The sequence below is a fragment of the Cydia pomonella genome, chromosome 9 (assembly GCF_033807575.1).
Source record: "Cydia pomonella isolate Wapato2018A chromosome 9, ilCydPomo1, whole genome shotgun sequence".
In the NCBI taxonomy this organism is placed as follows: Eukaryota; Metazoa; Arthropoda; class Insecta; order Lepidoptera; family Tortricidae; genus Cydia; species Cydia pomonella.
Window position 1 is genome coordinate 16,841,010 of NC_084711.1, and position 24,101 is coordinate 16,865,110.

Genomic DNA, 24,101 nt, shown 5'->3' on the forward strand with positions numbered 1-24,101 from the left:
TTCAATTTCGCTGCATTTCCTTTCTAACCATGATGATTTCAGGTGATGTATTTTGGATTTGATATGGTTGTCCATTTCTTTATATTTCCCAGTATCTGTATGTTTATAGAGTCTTCGTTCATCCATAAAATCAAGGACTTCTTTTGTTATCCATGGTGTCTTTTGGATCCTTTTCTTGTGTCCTAAGGTTTCTACGCCTGTCTTAATTATGGTTACTTTTATTTCGTTCCAAAGTGATTCGATGTTGTTTTCGTTGTCGTTAAGTGAGCTGATTTTATGGATTTCGTTGTTTAGGAGGTGTTTTGTAGTCAGCAGTGTGTCCTTATCTTTGAGTTTTTCTATATCTACCCGTGGTTCATGTCTGGTTTTCTTGATTGATTTAAGTTTTAGTTTGTATTTTGCTACTAGTAGGGTATGGTCTGACATAATATCTGCTCCTGGGTATGTTTTAACATTTACTATTGAATTCTTGAAACGGTTTTGTATTAATATGTAGTCAATTTGATTTCTAACTATGTTTTCCGGGTATGCTGGGGTGACGTCCAAGTATACAATCGTCAAGGTGGGTGTTCAAACCATGTGTTTGATATTACAAAATCGTTTTCTGAACAGAATTGAACTAGTCTCTCGCCTCTCTTGTTCCGTTCCCCCAGCCCATATTTGCCAACATGCTTTCCTACGTTACCATTTCCTACTTTTGAGTTGAAGTCTCCAATTATCATTACTACTTCCTGGGATTTTATTGAATCTAATATGGTTTTTATGTCTGAGTAAAAAATTTCAATATCTGCATCGTGTTTTTTGTTGGAGGTTGGTGCATATACCTGTATAATATTTAGAAACCCAATTCATACTATTTAATATAATTAAACATTTCTCGTTTAAGGAGTGGTTCAGTAAAAAAGTGGCAGTGAATGTAGTATATTTTTTTTTTTTTACTACTTATGAAGCAGTTTATTTTTTTCAGTAATCTGTAGATAAAGTACTATATAATAACAATAAAATCATGTTGAGAAATATCAGATTGTCTGAGTTTTCTCATTTTTATTGCAATGTACTTCGTAACTTTTTGTACAACACAATTTGACAATCTTCACCTGCCGTTTTCCACAATGCCACACTTGATTTCAATTTTCACAACTAGTTGTATGCTTTTAGGAATATCATCTTACGAGTAAATTATACCAATAAACTGGAGTTCATCTTCGGTAGTCAGGAAGTCTCTCCAATCTAACCTCTGACAGAGGTTTTTCTATGGGAGACAAATTTTTGTAAAAATCGCAAATACACAAAAATGGAAATTCCATGTAACTACCTCAAAGTGAAGTCAAATAAAAAAAGTGCAATATCGAACATAAGACAATTTAATAATGTATTAAGTAGCTTATCAAACTTAAAGAAAAAACTACGTTTATGAGAAACACCTCATAAATTCTCTCAGAAGACGCTGTTCAAAAAGTCTTAGGAGAATGAATTCGCCCTGTTATTTTAAATACGATTGTATTTAATTGTATAGAATAGTATGTACGGATTACTACGAAAATGCGCTACTTAAAAATTATCACTAAATAAAATAATAAATCCACATAACGTGCTGCTACTTTTTTTCTGAACCACTTCTTATCTAACATTTCAATAAAGTATTCTGTAAATTTTATATGTATAACATGAATAGTGGCCTTGACCTCTCGACCATCGCAAGGATTAGTGGGCGTGAAAATCCAAGTTATTTTCCGTATCCGTACCCGCTATCATTTGACGAAAACATGGCGAACGAAATGTTTACATCAATGTTTGTGTTTTCTCGACTTCTCGCCCCTGAGTCTGTCTGAAATGTCACACTGTTTACACACATCCTTTACGTGGAAAATAAAGCAAACGAGGCAAAATTGTGTTTTCGAATTATTGATACATACGATGGATATACGAATCCTTAAAATGTGGGTAATTAGATTTGTAATTTATTCGAAACAATCGATTGCATTTTATTTCTTGTTTTTTTTTTTTAAATTTAAGTTAGATATATTAAACCTACGAGCCCGCGATGTTATGTCGTCCTTAAAGTGCGGCGGGTTCAGATAGCAGTTTTTTTTAAATCACAGCGCTTTTTTATATCATGATATGTATGCCAAGAAATTTTAATAACAATATTGAAGCGATTCGAGCTCTGAATAAAAAGAGATAGACAAAATCACGAACATAAGTCTAAATAAAGCGAACTCTTGTAACTATTTTTGCACAAAAGATTTAAGCATTAAAATTGTGTCTAAAATGCATTCTTAACCTTTTTTTTTTGAACTAATCGATTAGTGTTCTAACTAAAAATGAATTGATTTTACGATTTTCAAGTGTCGATTGAGAAACTTTTTGCTGGAGAACCCATTATATTCAATAAGTGAATTTTTTGACATAACTGTTTAATTTATTTTTGCATATTTGACATTGTTTTAGTTGCTTATTGATTTTATTTTATTTTATTATTGCTTGTCTATAAATTCTGGCTTGACGATCCTTTTCAGGTGAAAATTTCCATTTAATAATTGTTGCTATCTGGATTATGATGTAATTTTTGTCATTATTAGAATTTATTTATGATTTATATACTCGTAAATTGGCATGAAAGTAAATTTGTAATGCAATCGCATGTTGTGTAATAAATAAATCTGAATCTGAATCATAATAACAATATATCTGCAATTCCGGGCACGTATGGCCGTTCACTCAGTGCTCAGCAAGGTGTGTTCGAAGGAAGGAAGGAAAGAAGAACATGAACTCACTGCACCTTAAGATCAAAAGCCATCAGTCAAGCAAGCGTCAAGAGTCATCATGAGTCACGTGAAATTATTTATAATTTATACTTGTACCTATAAAACCTGTACTTATTTTGGGTGATTCTATATATGGACGACACATCGACGTGTGTGGGTGAGACTTGATTTCGCCCACATCCAGCCTCTATTTAAAGGCCGTTCACTTTATCACATCACGGTGCTTACTGCGGTCTTGATCTTGCTGTGGATGTTTGCAAGTCCTCCTCGTTTTATAAATGTCCCGATTTCATTATATTAAAAGAAACCCAAGATCTGTCCTTTCCTAATGATAAGCTACCTAAAACTTTTATAGCTGGCATTTTTTATAATAAGATTTTATTGCGATTCCCTACGCATCCATTTATTTTTTCGCTAAATCAGCTTTTGGTTTGCCAGTGTCTGTCTGTCTGTCCGTCATTTCCTCTATTACGCTCTAGTAAGAAGCAAATTAGAAGCATCCGCGCTAGTCTGGAACCCTCACGAATCTACCTACTTCTTACTTTTGGAAAAGGTCCAAAAAACATTCTAAAGAATGTATTATAAGAAATTGTATGGATAATATCCTTTCCTGTATCCTACAAATTTATTCTTGGTACCCTTGGTTTCAGCTCCCTGGAAGTGAGTCGCAATTCCTGCTTGCTCATTTTTGCATGTCAGGTCCTGCGCGGTGACTCGGACTGCCCCGAACTGGTAGAGAGGCTAGTGAGGTTCTTTGTTCCTGATTTATAAAAGATAACCCTCAGACCGCGAGTGCGGCCTCTGTCAGCAGTACCAACGTCACGCACGGTGGCGCATAGAAACTCGTCCATCCCTCATGCCCTGGCCCTGCTGAATGCGCTCCTACTTCCTGCACCCGAGTGTGACCTTCTTGCGGGGCGATGGGCATTGTATAAGGAATGCTTGAGATTTTGTGAGATGATGTATAAAAGGAATTGGAGGAGAATTTGGAGGAAGGAGTGGAAATGTCATTTCACAGTGTATTAGTTTTAAACTGTAATTCTGTGTAAATATTAAATTAATAATGATAATAGGTAATAATTGTTAAGACAGTATATTAAAATTACTTAACTTTCCTAACACGAGAACTCCATAATAGTAGAATGCCGTAATCAAATATCTCTAAAAGGTCATTTTGAAGGAGCGTAACGAAAGCTAAATTTAGATTTTTACTAAAATTTAGGGTTAGTGCTTATACATCGCCTATTTATTTTAGTCTCTAACATCTAATTTACGAGATTTAATTATTTCGACTTCCCGAAGAGAAATTGCTTGATGCTAAAATAAGGCGTTCGGTTTTAATATAAAATGTTTGTTAGACTCGGGCATTGAAACGGGTCACTCACATTTTCGGTTCACATCGTTAATGTATTGCTTTATATAAAACATTTCTTCATTTTTTTTTTCATTTGAGTCATTCCAGCACGTGACGTCACATCACACATTAAGGGTGCCGCTTCACGAAAGTTTGAATTTGGCTATAAAACAGAGGCAAAGCTTGAATCTTCTGAGCTAGCTTCTTCTCGTTGAATACTTACATATTCTTCTGCAGGTTGAGGAATGTGATGGAGTCACCGTAGCCGGTGAAGGCATCCTCGCCGATGTATGTGATGTTGTTGGAACGCAGATCCAGATGGCGCAGCCGGTGCAGCGGCCGCAGAGCCTCGGACGGGATCTCGTGCAGGCGGTTGTCGCCCAGCCGGAGATATTGCAGGTTTTCTGTTACAACAATGATGGATTTATTCATAAAATCTACTAATAAACTTACCTAAACAAACAAAATGGGGAGCTGTAATATAATAGTCTATACTACATACTCCTACGTCAAAAATTAACTGTAGTTAGGTATTACACAGACTCCCTGGTGACAGGTACGTAGCAAAAAAACTAACTGTAGTTATTACACCGACTCCCTGATGACAGGTACGTAGCACAAAAAACAGATGAATTAATTATTAAGAGGAAAGTATAGCACGTAGTCCATACAAAAAGGGGAAATGTTTTTCCACTTCTAAATATTTTCCAGCCTTCATAATTTTTAGTATGTTATTTACACAATGAAAAACTAGTTTTATAGGTTTTCTTGCTTTTTTTAATTTGCAAAACAAAAAAACTTTTTTTTTCAATAATGCGAATCTTATAATCCTAGAATATAATATTATGCTGAAGTGACCGACATCAAAATCAAAGTGATCTGTTAAGATTTAGTTAGTAGAAATCAATTTCTCCAGCAATGGAATTTTGTAGAAAAAGTACCGTTATTTCGTTAGGATCGCAAAGGTATTCGTCCTTCTTAAATTCCGGAAGATCAAAAAGACGGTAGCTAGAGAAACCGGAAAAACCAGGAGCTTGAAGACCTAGTGTCCGAGCCGAACATTATTGGAGAGATCAGCAAGGTTCCGTCGGTAAGTAACAATGTAATTCTAAAATCGTTTAACATAAGTGTTTTCAATTACTAAACAAATGATGTTTCTTACGTATGTTCCCCAAACGACACATAATTAGATAAAATCAAACCTCTCAAGTCACACGTCTGAACCACTCGGAAAATACCTCTACTTTAGGAATGGTTAATTTCATACATTGGTCTCGATAATGTTATGCGATTTTAACGAATCTCCCACGCACGTAGTCAATGTCAATACTGAGTATTTACTTGTACTTACATTTTTCTCTACTTAACCCAGTAAAGATACGGTTGCGTTCAATTTTAAATTATAAAAGCTTGTTTTTCTAGCCAATCTAATTCGACATTTTTAGATAATTTATTCAGCAAACATCCCATAAACTTTTCACATGGAAAGTAGTTTATAGGCCGTATTATGCACTCATAAATAAATAAACTTATTATTGGGGCATTCTGACACAAATTGACTAAGTCCCACGGTAAGCTCAAGAAGGCTTGTGTTGTGGGTACTCAGACAACGATATATATAATATAAAGATTCATAAATACATAGAATACATCCACGACTCAGGAACAAATATCTGTGCTCCACACACAAATAAACGTCCTTACCGAGATTCGAACCTGGGACTATCGGCTTCTTAGGCCGGGTCACTACCCACTAGACCAAACCAGACCGCTCGTCAAAATAAGAGCCGATTTAATTATATTCAAGTAATAATAAGTGTTTAATTGGTGTGTATAACAATATTTTAGTCTACGATCAGTAAAAAAATGTTAGTTCACTCACGCACGGCCACAAAATAAACAAAGCTTCTGACAAATGTGATGGATGTTTTAAGTTGCTAGAAGCAAATAATAATAAATAGCTATTTGATTAGATACTCATTCAAGTATTTGGTAAATTTGTTTTCATAAAAATCCTAGGGGAAAAACTTATGTATATATGTGTGTACATATGAATGCTACATACCATTTGGATTATATTTCGTACGTAATACTACAATCAATATGTATCCAATACACTAAATAATTTTGCTTTTATAAATTATTTCTATTCAGTTAGTAAGAGCGGACATTAAAATGACTGGAGTAACGGCCTGATTCGAACTTTAATATAGGTAAAAAATGTGCTGTAGATACAATTTGGATCGGATTTCTTCAAACAAAACTTTTGACACTGACGTATCTCATCCATATCGTATCTAGAGAAAATGTTTGACGTATATTAAAGTTCGAATCGGGCCGTAAGTCTGCTCAAACTCCAAAGACAATTACTGATATAGCTTTCACAGTTTAAGGGCTACTTGCACCAATCACTATCCCGGGTTTAACCGGTTAAACCACGACTACCAGTACAATTTCACGCTGGGTCAACGGTTCAACCGGTTAACCCCGGATTAGTGGGATGGTGCAAGTAGTGGCCCGTACTGTATCTCAATATTAACAACCAAAAGCTTAATAGTGTAGTTTTGTGTATTAAGATATTTCGAAAAGTTACCCTGATCATTACTCGTTACTCGTAGAAGACGTGTAAACGTGTTTCTTAAGAAAATTGCTATTACAAAACAAGCGGTTACAAAAAATACATCCTCATCTCTACCTAATTTTTAAGTTTTACGATTTCTAATTACTCATTCCCCTTTTACACCGCAAACTGAAATAAATTATATGATTATCTTTATAGCTTCAGAATGCCTCAATAGCTATTAAAATGCTATAATAACTCACTTCGTTCGTAAATTTCTTAAGTTAACAAATTTGTGTTACCTAAAATAATTACATTTTTATCACTCGATCAATTAGGTAACTAACTGACCCGAGGCGTTAACAGTGGGGCGAAACTAATCATTTCGGGCATTCTCGGCTCTGTTCGGCTCAGCATTGCTACGAGAAATTATTGGGGTTGACGTCTTGACGGCCTTTTGCGTGCACAACCACAGATAAGATAATGACTTGAATTTTACAACCCTAAATAGCCGAAACGGATAGTGCCAAACATTAGAAAGGGACGACATGATTCGTCCCTGAATCGCTGTCAACCTTCGGTTTTGTAGGAAGTTTCTTTTCTGTACGGTAGAAATACTTATTACTTCTTCTGTGACGATAGTTAGTTTTACTAGCGTGACAACACATAGAACTTTGCTTAGTAATTTTCTGATTGATGCTGATGACTCCCTGGCAAGAGTGAAAATTACCGTAAATTGCTTTCCGTCCAATTAAATATAATACGTTAGTAATTGTTCCATCGGGAGGCAAGGGGTTTCCTACGAGACATACGAGTATATGATTGTATTGTAGGAAAACTATTTAGTTAAGTTCCGGTTGCTAATTTCAGCCCTGAAACCTACAGTTGTTAATTTTAGTTTTGATTTCATCAACGGATATGTCCGTCAAGGAATTTAATTTCAGTACCATTTCGTACCATGACACAGTGATAATAGTATGAGGTCCCTGGCGCCATTTATATTGATTCTCACTGTCTCAATATTGTATAAATATTACAGGACATTATTACACAAATTTACTAAGTCCCACGATAAGGTCAATAAGGCTTGGGTTGTGGGTACTTAGACAACGATTTATATAATATAGGTATAAATACAACGATATATATAACACCCATGTGTCCGGAACAAACATCCGTGCTCATCTTACGAATAAATGCCCTTACTAGGATTTGATCCCGGGACCATCGGCTTCATAAGCAGGGTCAGCATCTATTGGGCCAGATAGGTCAGGGCGAGTTAAGGGTGTACATACCTTCAAGCCCTGCAAAGGCTTTCTCATCGATCCTCTGGATGAGGTTGCCCTCGAGCTCCAGCGAGTTGAGCAGCGAGAGATGCGAGAACACCTGCGCTGGAACCTCGCGCAGCTGGTTGTGCGCTAGCCCCAGGGAGTCCAGGTTCCGCATGCCTACAATTGTCAACAGCGTGATTGTATAATCGTTTATTTTTTCCGTATATTCCTAACTGTCCCCGCCGGGTTGGGTATAGGTGCATTCATATGAATCATTCCCATCTTCTTCTTCTTCTCGTGTCGATGGTTACGTATTTATCGTCATATATATATTTATATTAAGCGGGACCAGAAGGTAGCGACGCTTAACGCCCTGCCTCATGTGTGGCGGTGATCACGTGGGGCAGGGACAAATCAGAATAAACTATTTAATACCGCCTCGTTTCAAACACAGGGAATCCTAATACAGTGACATGTGAACCGTCACTACTTTAAGTCTTTGTTCATATGAATGTGACTATAAAATACGTATTTTTAAAGTATATTATGTTTATTTTATAGCTATTGGCAACACTGTGCAATAGCTGCACAGTGTTATCATATCAGGAAATCGATTTCCCACCCTTATTTTCTTGGATAAAAAGTAAAAGTGTCGGTCACTGGTGCCACTACGTTAATTCAATGTAACAATTTTATGATTGTCGTGATGTTAATTTTAAATTTACTTTTCTATTTATTTCTAGCAATCTCAAAATACTTCAATTCTAGTTGATTTTAAAATGAGTAATTTTCTCAGAAACTCGTAGAATCCTAACATCCAACTGACTCCGAAAACTCGCAAGTGCAAAACTGCGGACTTATGTAATACCTGCAAAATCTCCTTCGGAGATAGAAGTGATGCGGTTTTCCTGCATTTCCAGTTTCTTCATATTCTCGAGGAGCGCGAGCGCCTTTTGCGGCACCGCCGTTAACTCGTTCCCGCCGAGGTTCAATCTCTTCAGCTTCCTGCCGAGTTCGCGTAATTTGAAATATACTCGTAAGTGGTTACTGATTATTATTGTCTTATGAAGGACAACCCTCCATTATCTTATTTAAAAAATCCTATACTTAAATGATATTTTACGAGGTCTACTATTGACTGAACACGGTTTGCACATAATTTATTAATGTTAATAATCAATAAATATATTAAACATTTAAAGTTATAATGGTCCAAGAATTTTTGACAATATACAAACTAAAGTCTTAAAGTCAATGAAAATTAGAGTTTAACTAATAAATAATTATACACAAATTAAAGTTTCTGTCGCAATGCAGGTCACCAGGTCACAGAGTTACTATCAACTAAGGCAAGTATGTTTAGAAAACTACCGAAAATGTCACCTCTTAGATAGATAGATAGATAAATAGATAGATCGGTAGAATACTCTTTATTGGCACACCTCAGTAAAAATATACAAGAAAAATAAACAATTGATTAAATTTAGAGGCAGACAACAGGCGGTGTTAGATGTAATTTCCTAAAAGATATGTGGAGTGTTGATTTAGTTTATCCGAATAGCAACTTTAAGAGCTGTTAAACTGTATGAGGCATAATCTAGCTGATACTGTTCACAGTTACACGTTAAGCATACTCATTTAGAAGTTCGTACAAAGACAATCCGTTCTGCTCCTTTTATTTAGTTGAAACCAACGTTCCTTAAAAGTAAGACGCAATTATAATTTCACGAGTTATACCTACACACACGAGCAGCTTTAAGTAGCAAAAATATTATCCATAAAACATAGAGTCGCGAAGACTTGGCGGAGCTACGCGCGGTAATTTCGACGAGCGCTACGCGGACTCTGTAATTTATTCGTCAAACTTTGTAGCAGTTGCTACGATAATTTCCGACGCCTAACTGCTTGGATGCGAAACAAAACCGCACTTGTTTGTTATAAATTGTATTGTCACGGTGGCCGTAACTAAACTTATTAGGTCTTACGTCTTGGTAATTTTTTGTAACCGTTTCGACCACATTAATTCTTCAACTTCTTGTTACAAAGTTGTAAAATCACTTGTAAGAAAATAGGACGAGTAAGCATTTTTTAAATCCAACGTGAAAACATTTTTTAACATTTACGATATAGCATTTTCTCCAGTGAAATTCTCACAAATATTTCTCTAGAAGTACCTATACGAAGAGGTTACATAGTTTACAAGAATATCTTCGAAAGGATGTGCTACATAACTAATCCGTGTTGACGGGTGTCTGCGGTCTGATTTATTCCTCAAGAAAGCTTTGCGTGCATTTTTCATCATCCTCCGACGAAGCTGAAGCCGAAATCTTACATAGAGTGGTTCGTTACAAAAATAAGGGATAGAAAAGTGATAGGATAATATTATCTTCCAAGTAATGCGTACAACACAATTTAAAAGAGATTATGTTACAATTTTAATGAAGCAAACTGATTTAACACATATTGTTTCTTTTAATTTTGAGAGAAATAAAGCTCTTGTAACATTCGTTTTACTGTTATCAAAATGTAATTATTAAAACGGAACGTTTAAAATAAATTCTCATATATGCTTGTTATCTCGTTTAAACTCAGTTTAAATTTTCAATTATAATTTTAATTAACGAGTATGCCTTTGTTCTTTTATCTTTAATTCGTTTATTGTACAGCCACGCTCAAAATGGAAATAACTGTCGAGCCATGTAAAATTGTGTTAACGAAAAGCCAATGATATATAAATTGAAAAATATGTTATCATTTACCAGAAACATGACATTTCTATAACTTACTTTCACAAAGAGATTACATTTTAATATTCCCTCATTAAGATTACTAAGAGTCTGTTTACAATGTAAACAGTCTCTAAGGCGAAGTTTAACCTTATAGTATTGTTTATATAATTTTATTCTTTGAACTAATGAATATATCAGAAATCGCCTTGGGCATAAGGCATAACTTAATTCAATCCTGTACCTTAAAGTATAAACTGTTCATATAATTCTTTTTTGTAATAAGTTTTCCAGAAAAAATATTAAGTAACAATAAATCGTAAATGTATACTGTTCGCGATTACAAGTCGTCGATTGTTAGTTTCCGTAGCTAAATATGAAATGTATTTTTTTGTTTACTTACTTTTCTAGGCCTTTGAATGCCTCGCCGTCAACAACAGAAATCCGGTTCTCGTACAGCGTCAAGATCTCCAGCGTATCCAGGCCCACAAAGGCTCTATTGTGAACCGCTGTCACCTGCAAAAATTCTGTTTGTGAAAGTAAATAGGGAAAATATAAAATAATATAATTTAAACTGTCGTGAGTCATACTAACACGTGCAAGCTAATAAGGTTACGCTCCAGCGCGGTTGTGGGGTACGCGGCGCGTGGCAATAGCGAACGCGACATGCACAGTACCCCTAGTGTAAATATTTTCGACAGAAAAACGTGACGTTTGCGTTAAGTGTCATTTTGTATGAGATTTTTGACTTTCCAAAACGTCCCGCTTGGCGCGCTGTTCAAAAACCCATACAAAATGAGACTTAACGCAAACGCGTACGTCACGTTTCGCTATCGACTAAATTTACACTAGGGGTACTGTTCGTCCTTGAAAACAGAGACCTAGGCTCTCCGAAAATACGTAAGTTGAACCGTATTATTAGCTTAGTGTAAAATATCAATCAACAATCAATAAAATAAAAATCAACTAGATTCTAATGCTAATTCTCAAACTTATGCAGGAACACCTGGCATTTAATAAAACAAATAAAAGTTTATCTTTTACTTTTTCTTATTGCATATATTATTTATTTATTTCAATATTTTCATTATTTATTATCTTTTATTTTTTAATTTATTATTGTATTGACGACCGGTTTGGCCTAGTCGGTAGTGACCCTGCCTACGAAGCTGATGGTCCCGGGTTCAAATCCTGGTAAAGGCATTTATTCGTGTGATGAGCATGGATATTTGTTCCCGAGTCATGGGTGTTTTCTTTGTATTTAAGTATTTATAAATATTTATATATTATATATATCGTTGTCTAAGTACCCTCAACACAAGCCTTATTGAGCTTACTGTGGGACTTAGTCAATTTGTGTAATAATGTCCTATAATATTTTTTTATTTTTTATTTTTTTTATTTGTTGATACTTAAATTTGAATATACTAATTATCAAATTTAAGTATCAAGATATCTATATTTTATTCGTATTTAAATGTATTCGCCACTGTGTGTTTGTATTTTTTATGTTACGATATAAGTTTTTTATTTATTTTTAAATTTATGTAACTCGTATGTTTTGTGTAAGTATATGGAATTGAATTGAATATATATCTATTTAATGTGTATGCGATTATTCGTAATTCATATTTTACCAAACACACTAAACTCTGCCAAAGCCATTACTTAATTTTTAATATAAAATAAATAGGTATTATCAATAAATGATAGTATCGTATGGTAATAATCTTTTTTACATATAATTTGCTTCCAAGGCCTTTTAATTTAATGGCTTGGTACGTTCCAGGCTTAAATGAATAGTTTTATGACTTGAATGTTTGAGAATAAAACATATTATTAGCACTTGTTCTTAAACTCCGTCCATCTTGAAGCTAATTAAAACGAAGATTTACAGTTTATGCGCGTAATAATATTAATTTAAACCTTGTTATTTCATAGAACATAGCATATTAACTACTCAGAAATGAGATTTGTCATTGTCACGCTTAGTGGTTAAAATCATGTTAACCTACTTTTAAGACGGTACGCTTACGGTGCGATACGCTTTTGATTTGACTTTAACTTTGGAAATTACCACATTCCACAGAAATCGCCTTATAGTTATCTCTAACTGTAATGAAATAAGTCTAATTATGTTAACAAAAAAAAAATTAAAATTTATTTATTAAAGACAACATATGGTCCATAAATATGTTAGTTATAGCTTATCAGTTATGTTAGTAGCAACTGTAACTTAATATTTTTTTTTAATAATTTATAAACAATAGCGACTTTGTCCGCCGCTAATACACACGGTAATGGTACTTATAATACCGTTACTTCAACTGTGAAAAGCTACTTAAGGGTTTTTGAAATATTTGCATGGAGCTCATTAGCCACGGTGCACGGTGCCATAATATTCTGCTTTCTCCGTATTTTTCTTGCTTTTGTCATTCAGAAACTTTATTACAACTTAATTTAGATTCATAAGAGAAGGGACTAAATAGCGACGCTTGTCTGGAAGAGATCGCTTTTTATCGATATGACCGCCTGTTGTTATCAAGTTATTTTTTTTTTAAATATATTTGTAGTTTTACATGTAAAATATATTCTTATTGGTGTACTTTACTGTGTTTAGTTAAATAATACAAAATGCCTTCAGAGATTCCTAATTCAAATTATTCTTATTTTTTTAAAGTAACCTTATGAATATTATAAACTTTACCTTATTATGGTTCATGTTGAGGATGAGCAGATGGTTAAGATGCGCGAATGAGGATGTTGGTATTGTAGCGAGACTGTTCTGCGACACGTCCAACTGTGTTAGCTTGTTACCTAAAATCAATAGTTATCATCATCATCAATCATCTGCTTCGTTACATATACCCTGACAAGACGTTGCAGATTTTCAGTGGTACTTATTTATTTTGCTGCCAAGGAACTTCTTTGACAACAGACGTTGGAAATCCTCGAATGTCATCAAAGAGAAAAGATTTCGCAATGTTAAACGATTTACCACAAAAATGACAAAAAAAAAGTAGAAAAATTATTGTTAGTACAATAATAACATTTACATCATTAAAAGGATATAAGTTTGCGCAGCATTCCAATAAACAATGTTTTGTATCTATTCGTTGAAATGACGGGTACTGACATGTTAAAGTTCATGTCATCTACGATGATGCGTAGATTTGTCAAATCTAATCTTTAATAACGTGACAATACGATCTATATTTGACTAAGTATACAATGACGTACGCACAATTTTGCTATATTATGTAAACTGCTTGAAGCGACACTTTCTCCGCGCCACATATAACCTTATTAGGCTTTAGAAAACATCCATCATAACGTCTTACATAATCACACAAACTTACCAATTGAACTTAATGAAGAGTCCTCTATGACAGCCAGGCTACTGTTGTGGACAGTCAAGTGGCGGATGTCCAAGCCCAGAAATATGTAAGATGGAAGCTTCGCCAAGTTATTGTGCCTCAATTTTAAGTAGAAAATGATCATTGGCTTGGAGCGAAGCGTGTTCATAGCCTGGAAAGATGAATCGACGTTAGTAAATTTAGTATTTAGATTTATAGAGTATCGTATTTACCTACTTTGTAGTTTTAACTATATGCAAAATTCTACCGTCTGTATTTTTTTTTTTACTTTTCAGTTAATTCACATAAACAGTAACTTATATCGATCCCCACTGGAATATAAATTAAACTGATAAAGATATTTTTACAACAACGGGTAATTTTCACGGAATGGTGTCGATTTTGATTTCAATATATTTTGGTAGTTTATTATTTATCTACTTCGATACAAAAAAATTTTTAAAGTATTTCTTTTTTACCATGTATTATTTTCCTCCTGGTTCTATATCAATTAGGACTATATTATGCCACAAAAACTTAAGTATAATATTGAGACATACAGAAAGACTTGAGAGATACATGAGACATAACAATTGATATTATATAGTTTTTTTTTATCCAAGAAAATTATAAGCATAAAATATATTTAAAAACTTAATGTTTATTTTTTCGTTTATAGACATCATTTTATGTTTGGCTGCATCAACGTGAAGCTTCCTTTGATGTATCTACACTATGTAATGAAATCATATTTTGCCCTGCATAAGAACTTGGCTGTATTATTCATTTATTCTCGTCAAGTCGTAGTAGCACCTTTATTGCGTCTACATAATTTACTTTGGATTTGACTCAATCAATTTACGTCATTTAAGTACTGGTACAATTTCAGTTAGAAAAAATAGACGATGTCTTTTATAATTTAAGTGAAAGACGAAGTTAAGCTAAAGAGACGTTTTTTAACAAAGTTTTAGTCTGCTTACATACAGTGATAATGTTCCAAATGGTACCTATAAGTTAAGTTTTTAAAATTTAGTTATTTTGTAGTTTAATTTTTAATGTAAAAAGTGAAATGTCAACAAAGTTCCATAAAGCCGGGGGTTTTAGGTTGCATTGTATATTAGGTGATCATTCATTAATGAGCCAATCTTATGTTCCTACAATAGATTTTTTTGAAAGCTTCTTCGTTCTTTCACCGAAGGTCTCGAGCCTTGGGAACAAACAGTCTTCCCCGCAATGTTAAAAGAATCCTCGAGCGAATATGCTTTTAAATCCTTTTCAAGCTTTCTTTGCGCAGCAGAACGAAATATTTTCAGACCAGGGTCGATATTTTAACTTTTCTAATTTGGATTTAATATATTGTAATATTACCTTCAATGCATCTCGCTTGCACCGTTATTAAAATACAAGGGATATAAGATTTTTAATCCTTGATTGTATCTCTAGGCATTTGTTTCATAAGTTTTGTCTATTAATATAAAAAAATACGAGTATATTTTTGTATCTATTTTGATCTTACCTTTTAAAAAACGAGAGAGTTAAGTGCATCATGGGATTGAGCTTTTTGTACGCTACGATTAATTTTGCCCTCAGAAAGTAATCGTAAACCTGTCGTGTTCCTGAGTAGTAGTAAATAATTTATGCGCATTATTTAAAAGCTAAGTCGTGCCTTTAGATGACATTTAGATGGTGACTGCAACAGCATTACTGTTGCAGCGTTGCTGCTACAGTGTCGACGCGAGCGATATCGTTGTCAATTTCCTTGACAAATTGCGTTGAAGTCGTTACCGCGAGCTGTCGCGATTAGAACGTTCAATCCGCTACTCATTTTATCAATGAGATTGAAAGTGACATCGTCCATTCACCACTGCTGCAACGCTGCAGCAGTAAAAGTGTTATTCGGATGGCAACTGTAGCTGCATTACTGTTGCGGCATTACTACCGCGGCTTTGACACAGACTCGAACTTTAAGATACGTCAAACTTTCAGAATCAGTAGGTGTTACTAAGTATGTTAATTAAAAAGGGACGGGTAGTCTATCTCGCCGCGAGATACTGTCGCGCCAATCATGTGCTAGCCCGGCTGAATCAGAATTTTATTTGTTTAACATAGGTGATACGTTTAAATATATTTCGGTCACTATGTGTACGTATACGGATACGTTTGTGGATGTACAAATTCATACGTAAAAAATAACATGCATGAATACTTTGATACTAATAATATTCTTACTTCATGATAAATACCTCCAACTGGTGGATTATTATACTTATTATATACAAATTTATATACAAGTGTAGTTTTATTTTTGTATAATCTGTATTTAGATTAATTGTATTTCTAAGTTGTTTTTATTTATTGTTTCTGACCAATTCACATACACATTCGCGGTTTTCGTCTCTAAAACCTAATGAGTTACTTGGGCCCCCAGGATGCTTACTGCATTTCCCCGTTGGATTGCTCGACTTAGCTGCTGAGCAAACAAAAACGGCCGACTATCACTGTCATTTGGCCGCAGTAATGCAGGGACGAACGTGACTCATTTTATTAAGGAAAAGACAATAACAGCGCCCACGCTAATGCTGCAGCAGTAATGTCTAACCAGTAATACAACTGCAGTTTCCATCCGAACGTCATAGCGGCGTCATGGAGCTATGACGTCGCAATCCAAACGTGACCATTTCGCTCACTGCAGCTACAGCGCCATTTGCATGTTCTTGGAATGACTATTTGTAGACATGAATTTATTACCTAGTACCGAAGTAATTTTGCAGTCTGTCGCTAGAGATTTTTTTACGAGTAAAGTTTTAGTTAGTGAAATATAAGTTTCATTTATGTTTTTTTTAGTACCTGCAATATAATGAAAAAGATAAGACGGGATGTCTTATCTTTTTCTTAGATTAGATTATAATCAGACTAAGGCTAATCTAGGAATGAAGGAGCCGTGTGGAAATCTAATTTGCAAACTTGAAAACTACACTTATAGTTAGAAGAATTATTAATATAAGTATTTTCTGTAAAATGTGTACCTACTTATACATGGCTCGCAGGTTATTATTGTGACATCAGTGAAAAATATGTAGCGTCAGCCAAAATTTTACCATTACATTGTTCATTACCAAGGCGGATACCTTAGGCAGTAGCAATTATTAACAAAGTGGCATCTTTCTCCGAAAAACGAAGTACCTTTTGTATATGCTGCTGCTCGGTGAACTCGCAAAGTATGTCCAGGCCGTTCTTCTTAACGGTACACGTGCAGGGGGTCATGGTGTTGGCCGCCGGGCACTGCTGCGCGCCCTGCGGGTACGCGGGCCGCGCGCACAGCGCCACGCAGCATACCAGCAGCCAACGCCAAACCATAATGGTTTACCTAAGCAAAAGTGAACGCTTGAAATATGACATTAAGTAAACTGAGGCTCACTCCGATCGGCATACCTAAAACAAATGTATGGCGGTTGATTTCAACGTCAAGCGTGCACGCTCGGAGCGTACGATTATGGTTGAGATTTAGCGAGGTAATCAAGAGTGGTTAAATTTTCAAACACTAAAGCTAGTACGGAAACTAGATTTTTCATGTGCACTTGGGCAGTCGATCATGCTTTTCAACTCTCGAGAAAGTTTCTCTGCTAGACTCGTTAGAACATCGCGCTGGGTCGCATGATTTAGTTGTTGACTTTTATTTCCGTACAGAATACCATAAATATTTCACAAACAATATTTTACGTTACGAGCCAAGATAGGCTCCTATTGCCCGATTTTTGTGACTTTTCATGATAATGAAAAAAAATTAGGCGAAAAGATTTTTTAGTATGTTGTTATTCCTCTATTAATTTTCCTTCTTCGGTTAGGGTTTTATTTCAGTACAAAAACAATACAAATTATTTATAAATCATTATAAAAAAAACCTAACCTAGGGTGTCGCCAGCAGCGGGGCGGGGCCCAAACTGCCGGTCGGCCCCGTGTCCGAGACAATCGCCTTCTGCCTCTCACCCCTGAGCCCGCCACCTAACGAGAGTCTCTCAAGGTGTTGTTGTTAATGCGAATGAGGCATTGGTAACAATTACCCTTAAACTTTTTATAATAGATATTTTTTTTTTGATAAACATATTTCAGTCACTTTAACATTAAACTCGGGTAAATCCAACTGTACAACTTTGCGATTTTGGTAATACGAAAAGGTAATATTTCCTATGAGGGTCAAATGGATTTATCTGAGTTTAAAGGTAAGCGACACATTTGTATGACTTGATTTGATTTTATTTATTTCTGATGGAGGACGAGACGGTCGATAAGGCATGTTGGACTCATCAGACATTGTGAGCGCATAAGGTAGTTGCGGGCAAGATGAAACACTCGAGAAACAATCAACTGAGTTTATAATTCGAATGACTTCCCGACAATTTCATGATAATAAATTACAGTATAAATTATGCTTTGTAAATCAACACGAATGTTGAATGTTGGTTGTTAGAACTAACACATTACTTTAGTCGAACTACATTACTTCAACAATAAATGAATGTTGTCCTTGTAAAGGTTATTAATCATTTAGAATATTTATAAAGAAATTAATAACTTCCGCAGAGTCCGCAGCAAGCTCGGTTCTCCAAACAAACGTAGTTTACGCTCTTATTTTAAAGCGACTAGCTAGATTGCCCTGAAACTTTGTACTTAACATAAAATAAAGTATGTCGTACTAGTATATGTCGCTTCAGATACCATAGTTCAAAAATACAGCGAATTAACGTTTTTCATACAAAACTTGTTTTTACTCTTTTTCGTTTATTTTATAAGCTACTTACTTCTCTGGCTCAGTGACCCAAACAGGATCTTGGTCTCTGACACAATAGAGCGCCACTCTGCCCTATCCTGCGCCACTTCACGCCAGTTGGGTATTCCGAGGGCGAACAGGTCTTTTAGGACTTCGTCACTCCAGCGGTATTTGGGACGCCCAGACGGACGTTTTCCACCCGGGTTCCCCACATACGGTCTTCTCACGGCACGATCCTCTCCCATCCTCTCTAGGTGACCGAGCCAGCGGAGTCGTGTGGCTTTGATCTCGCCAATTATATTGGGCATCGCAACCAGCTCCTCTAGATCCCTATTCATCCTACGCCTCCAAGTTCCATCTTCATCTCTGAGAGGTCCAGAATCTTCCGCCAGATTTTATAAGCTAGAGCTATATAAACTGATTACAGGAATAGATATACCTCATGATGTTATATGTGCAAAGTTTCATTACGATCCAACACGTAGTTTTAAAATGAGAACGAAACTTCGTTTTTATGAGAAGATGAAATCCGGCTGAGGTTGCTGAGGACTCTTAAAATGAATAATTTAATATAATAATTGAATAATAGACAAATTGATATAATAAGACAGTAAAAAGACGCAATAGACAGTAGTAGCAGTCATAAATAAAAAACTAAAGCATAAAACTACGTTACTTTCTTTTTCTATTACGTCACTTACGAGTGTTTCGGAATGTGTCAGGTTGGCGAGCACGTGTGGCGTGGAGGAGAGGGGTGTGCCGCAGTCATGGGGCGCTAGGTCATATTCACAGTCCTCCCCGAACCACCCTGGGGGCAAGAACAAACGTTAAACACATTAAAAAATAATTTATCGTAAATAATAGATATAAATCAGACATTAATGTTTAGCTTTCTTTACCTATGTAACAATAGGAGAGTTATTCTCCCTGCTTTATGCCTGCGTCTAAACTCCATCAAATCATACTAAATGTATGAAAAGTTTGACAAATACGTGAGTTAAACAATAAAATTAGCTTGTCTTTGCACTGGCGATTTAAAACGGTTGTACAATTTTATACAATTTCCACCTAAACTATAATTATATAAGTATGTTTTTCATAATGCTTAGGTACTTCCGACTTTTCCAGATGTGTTGACGGAAGCTGATCAGCCAATATTATGTCCGATTACCTTTACAGAATACTATATCCATATAATTAGGTACTCATGAAATATTAAAAATTATTCGTCACTAAAAGCTTCCAACAAAAAGAAAAATTTACTCGTAAATAAAGTGCCATTTTAAAAAGCAAATCGTGATATTTGTGGCGTATTTTACTTATGAATTCCAACTCCAATACATATAAAAATATCCATCACCATTTTTTGTTTGTTCCAATAATCTCACAAACTATGTTAGGTATCGCGAACAATAATTTCACAAAGTATTACACTTTATCGAGTAGAGTGTGTTAAGGCGTGAAATTTTACCTTGAACTGGCACTTGAAGAATATAAAAAGTAGTTTAAAACTAAACAAAGAACTACTGAAGATGGGGCAGGAGTCTTATCTTTTCTTCTAAATTTACGTAACGCCTCGGCTCGGTAATGTAAAACGATAAAATCAACAGTAGTCTTGCCCGGAAAATAAAATCAAGACCAGACAGCACTTTGCGTCCCTTTTGGGTATTCGAAATACTTCTGATTTGATTATCTGTACCAAAGCACAAAGGGCAGCCTTATTCAAACGGACAAAGTGCTAGTTTAGGATGCTTGTATTTCAACTAAGTTGACGTTTGCCCTTTAGTTGTAGTATACCCAAGTCGGGCTTATAGCGACTGTTGTTCTTTTCTATATGTACATGGCTATTATGTATGTATGTTTATACTTAATTGTACATAGAAATAAAAACATAGTTACAGAGTAAATTAAATACAACAAAGGCAAGCATAACACTGGGACGAATGAAATAAGACGGATGAGGCCATTGGCAATCACTGGAACAAAATATGGTCTTAATGATACTTATGATAAAAAATTAAAAGAAACTCATATATTACAGTCCTTTTTTGGGCAGTCTTGCAAAAAGTACGACATTTCGGCATAGATGCATTTTATTTATTTGTGTGTAATAAACAATCATTAACTACACTTTAAATTCTATAAAAATAGTTTGTAAACTCAAAAAAACCTCAAATACATATTTGTTACCCACTTGTAGCAAAATTGTTCTTTAACCACTTGTGCTAATATTAATCCACGTGCGTAGCGAGTGGTTCGAAAAGTAGGATCTTGAGCGTTGCGAGGGTTTCAAAGCACGAGGGTTAAACAAATTTTGCCACCGGCTGGAACACAAAATTTGTCACCACATCAAAGTGAGGAAAATGCTAACTGTATAATATCAAACACAATTAAATCCAAATGTATTTATCATTTAAAATCATCATTTTAAAGTCAATTTCACCTGCCAACATAAGGAAATAACTCAAAATTGCCATCAAATTACTTTGCCTTTTTACGTGAATAAAATGCAACTTTCTTAACTATTTTTTGAAGTATCAAAAGAGCCTTTTCGAGCTTTTGTGGTGAAAACATTATTTACAGAACATTATGGTGCTACTTTCCCGCACGTGTGCGGGAATGAGCACTTTTCGTGCATATGTCGAAACTTTAAAGAGCCATATGTACTGTAAAACGTTGTAAAATATCAAACACAATTAAATCCAAATGTATTTATCATTTAAAATCATCATTTTAAAGTCAATTTCACCTGCCAACATAAGGAAATAACTCAAAATTGCCATCAAATTACTTTGCCTTTACGTGAATAAAATGCAACTTTCTTAACTATTTTTTGAAGTATCAAAAGAGCCTTTTCGAGCTTTTGTGGTGAAAACATTATTTACAGAACATTATGGTGCTACTTTCCCGCACGTGTGCGGGAATGAGCACTTTTCGTGCATATGTCGAAACTTTAAAGAGCCATATGTACTGTAAAACGTTGTAAAATATCAAACACAATTAAATCCAAATGTATTTATCATTTAAAATCATCATTTTAAAGTCAATTTCACCTGCCAACATAAGGAAATAACTCAAAATTGCCATCAAATTACTTTGCCACGTGAATAAAATGCAACTTTCTTAACTATTTTTTGAAGTATCAAAAGAGCCTTTTCGAGCTTTTGTGGTGAAAACATTATTTACAGAACATTATGGTGCTACTTTCCCGCACGTGTGCACATGAGCACTTTTCGTGCATATGTCGAAACTTTAAAGAGCCATATGTACTGTAAAACGTTGTACGATACACGTGCGAATAGGTGATTCGCAACTCGTGTCGATTTAAAACAGTCCCTTCGGTCGTGTTTTAATTTACCGCCACTCGTTGCGAAGTTCCTATTTTCTGCACTTGTGTCGTAAATAACTATTATGTACCTACATCAAAAAAAAATTAAACATTAGACCCTTTTAGCTGATGACATAAAATATACGGACTCTAAAAACCGTCATCCTCTTTGTCAGCGCAGTAAAAAATAAACACAACATATTTTATTACATCCTACATGTTGCAATCGCATTGAACATTAATTTTCCCCCTTTCTCTCGTCTCGTCTAAGTAAATCTAATTCAGGAATCGATGTATGGTTTCAACTGTTGTTACTCTGAGAGTACGTCTGTCAAATTAGACCAGTGTGACACCACTGGCTTCCCTCGAATGCGGCTGGGATGTGATAGGGTGCTTCAAATAATTCTCTCTCCGTCTGGACAGACACTTTTATGGATGATTAGGCATATATTATGGTATAATATATGCCTAATCCTAATATATATGGGTTTGGCGAGCAATAGCCATTAAATTTATGGTACAGTCGACGTCTAAGATATGTTAACACTTCTGCACCTTACTCCTTTGTGATAAGGCGAAAAATGTAAACATACCTTTCACGTCGTCTGTCCCACTGCAAAAGTACATGGCCATTATGAATTAATTATATTGAAAGTACCGAATATTTAAGTAAATATTTTTCTTTCATTTTCTTTATCCGGTATTTTGACGTGTGTATCGAATTGGTTTTAGTTTTTAGTTCTAAGTTTATGTTATAATATATTATAAATATTTAACAAATTGTGTTTAACGTCAAGTTTGTGTTAATTGCTTATTTTATAGTCTTGTTAAATGTGATATGTTCATTATTTATGTTTTATTTCTTTATAACTAATGCATCCATGCAATTTTGCAGCACGCTGCACCTTCCGTCTGTAAGTAGGTATATTGGACACCATGAGCCCGATTCTGATTTCAATTTCTTATTCTGAATCTAAATCTTTTTTTCAACATTTCTAGTTCAAAACTATAGCTTTTGACAGCTGACCGAGAAAATCCAAAAATTCAGAATATGAAATTAAAATTACAATTGGGCTCCAGATCTGAGAGCCTTTAGTACGGCCACATTATGCCCCTCGCGCTGCTTCTCACTCTGCCCCTCGCGTTGCCGCGATGTTGCCCACTCTGGCCACACACTGCTCCACTCAGGCGATTGATCGCAACGCTCATAGCTCAGCGCTCATAGAAACAGTGGCAGCGTGCATTTTTAGTATTTTTACTAACTATGTCGAATTGCATACACGCGCGCTCGTATTGCCACTGCCGGTCCTTTGACTCACGTCAAAAAACCGACAAAATAGGGAGCGATGGGGGATGACGTGAGAAGCATGACGATAGCAGCATGACGAGTAACGTGGCCACACTACATCCCTGCCTATTTCCTTCGCTGCTTCCCTTGCCACTCATCGAGTATTATAGTTATAAAATAATTAATTATAATTGTCGACCAGCGCCTACAGATATAGCGGTTTTGATGTTTATTTATTTATTTAATCTTTATTGCACAATACATGAAGGCACAAATGGCGGACTTTTGAATATGTCGATGAAAATATGTAAGAGAGTTTTTGCCTTCAAATATAGTTTGGGAACACTGTATTATTTTTTTTTAATTATGAAAATGAAAATGAAAATGAAAATGTTTTATTTGTTAATGATACAGGGTTCAATTGTAAAGGTTGGAGTCTTCTAGTAAGTATAAAATACCTGTGGCAGAAGACCCCGCTCTTCCATAACAACACGTGTAGAATTGAATTAACAAATAATATAAACAACAAGCAGTTTTGCTGAGTAAAAATAACAAATATAACAATCTTGATATTTATAATATCAATACATTTAATTTTACTAATACATTTAACTTTGAGTAAATTGTAATCTAATGTGATACAAATTTCCTAAACTGTGTGTGTGTGTGTGTGCGTGTGTGT

The 24,101-nt window shown here is 35.0% G+C and overlaps 1 protein-coding gene across 4 annotated transcripts in view; it reads right to left on the bottom strand.

The window, feature by feature from the left end:
- LOC133521522 (slit homolog 2 protein) overlaps nucleotides 1-24,101 on the bottom strand; it is a 144,494-nt gene that overhangs the window by 9,187 nt on the left and 111,206 nt on the right. For all 4 annotated transcript variants that reach the window (XM_061856525.1, XM_061856526.1, XM_061856528.1 and 1 more), the window contains 8 exons: nucleotides 19,505-19,611; nucleotides 17,219-17,402; nucleotides 14,039-14,207; nucleotides 13,387-13,496; nucleotides 11,083-11,195; nucleotides 8,822-8,958; nucleotides 7,978-8,130; nucleotides 4,346-4,526 (listed from right to left, as the gene is read on the bottom strand). In XM_061856525.1, the coding sequence (XP_061712509.1) occupies nucleotides 4,346-4,526; nucleotides 7,978-8,130; nucleotides 8,822-8,958; nucleotides 11,083-11,195; nucleotides 13,387-13,496; nucleotides 14,039-14,207; nucleotides 17,219-17,392 (1,037 nt within the window). In that variant the 5' untranslated portion in view covers nucleotides 17,393-17,402; nucleotides 19,505-19,611. The remainder of the gene's footprint in view (nucleotides 1-4,345; nucleotides 4,527-7,977; nucleotides 8,131-8,821; nucleotides 8,959-11,082; nucleotides 11,196-13,386; nucleotides 13,497-14,038; nucleotides 14,208-17,218; nucleotides 17,403-19,504; nucleotides 19,612-24,101) is intronic.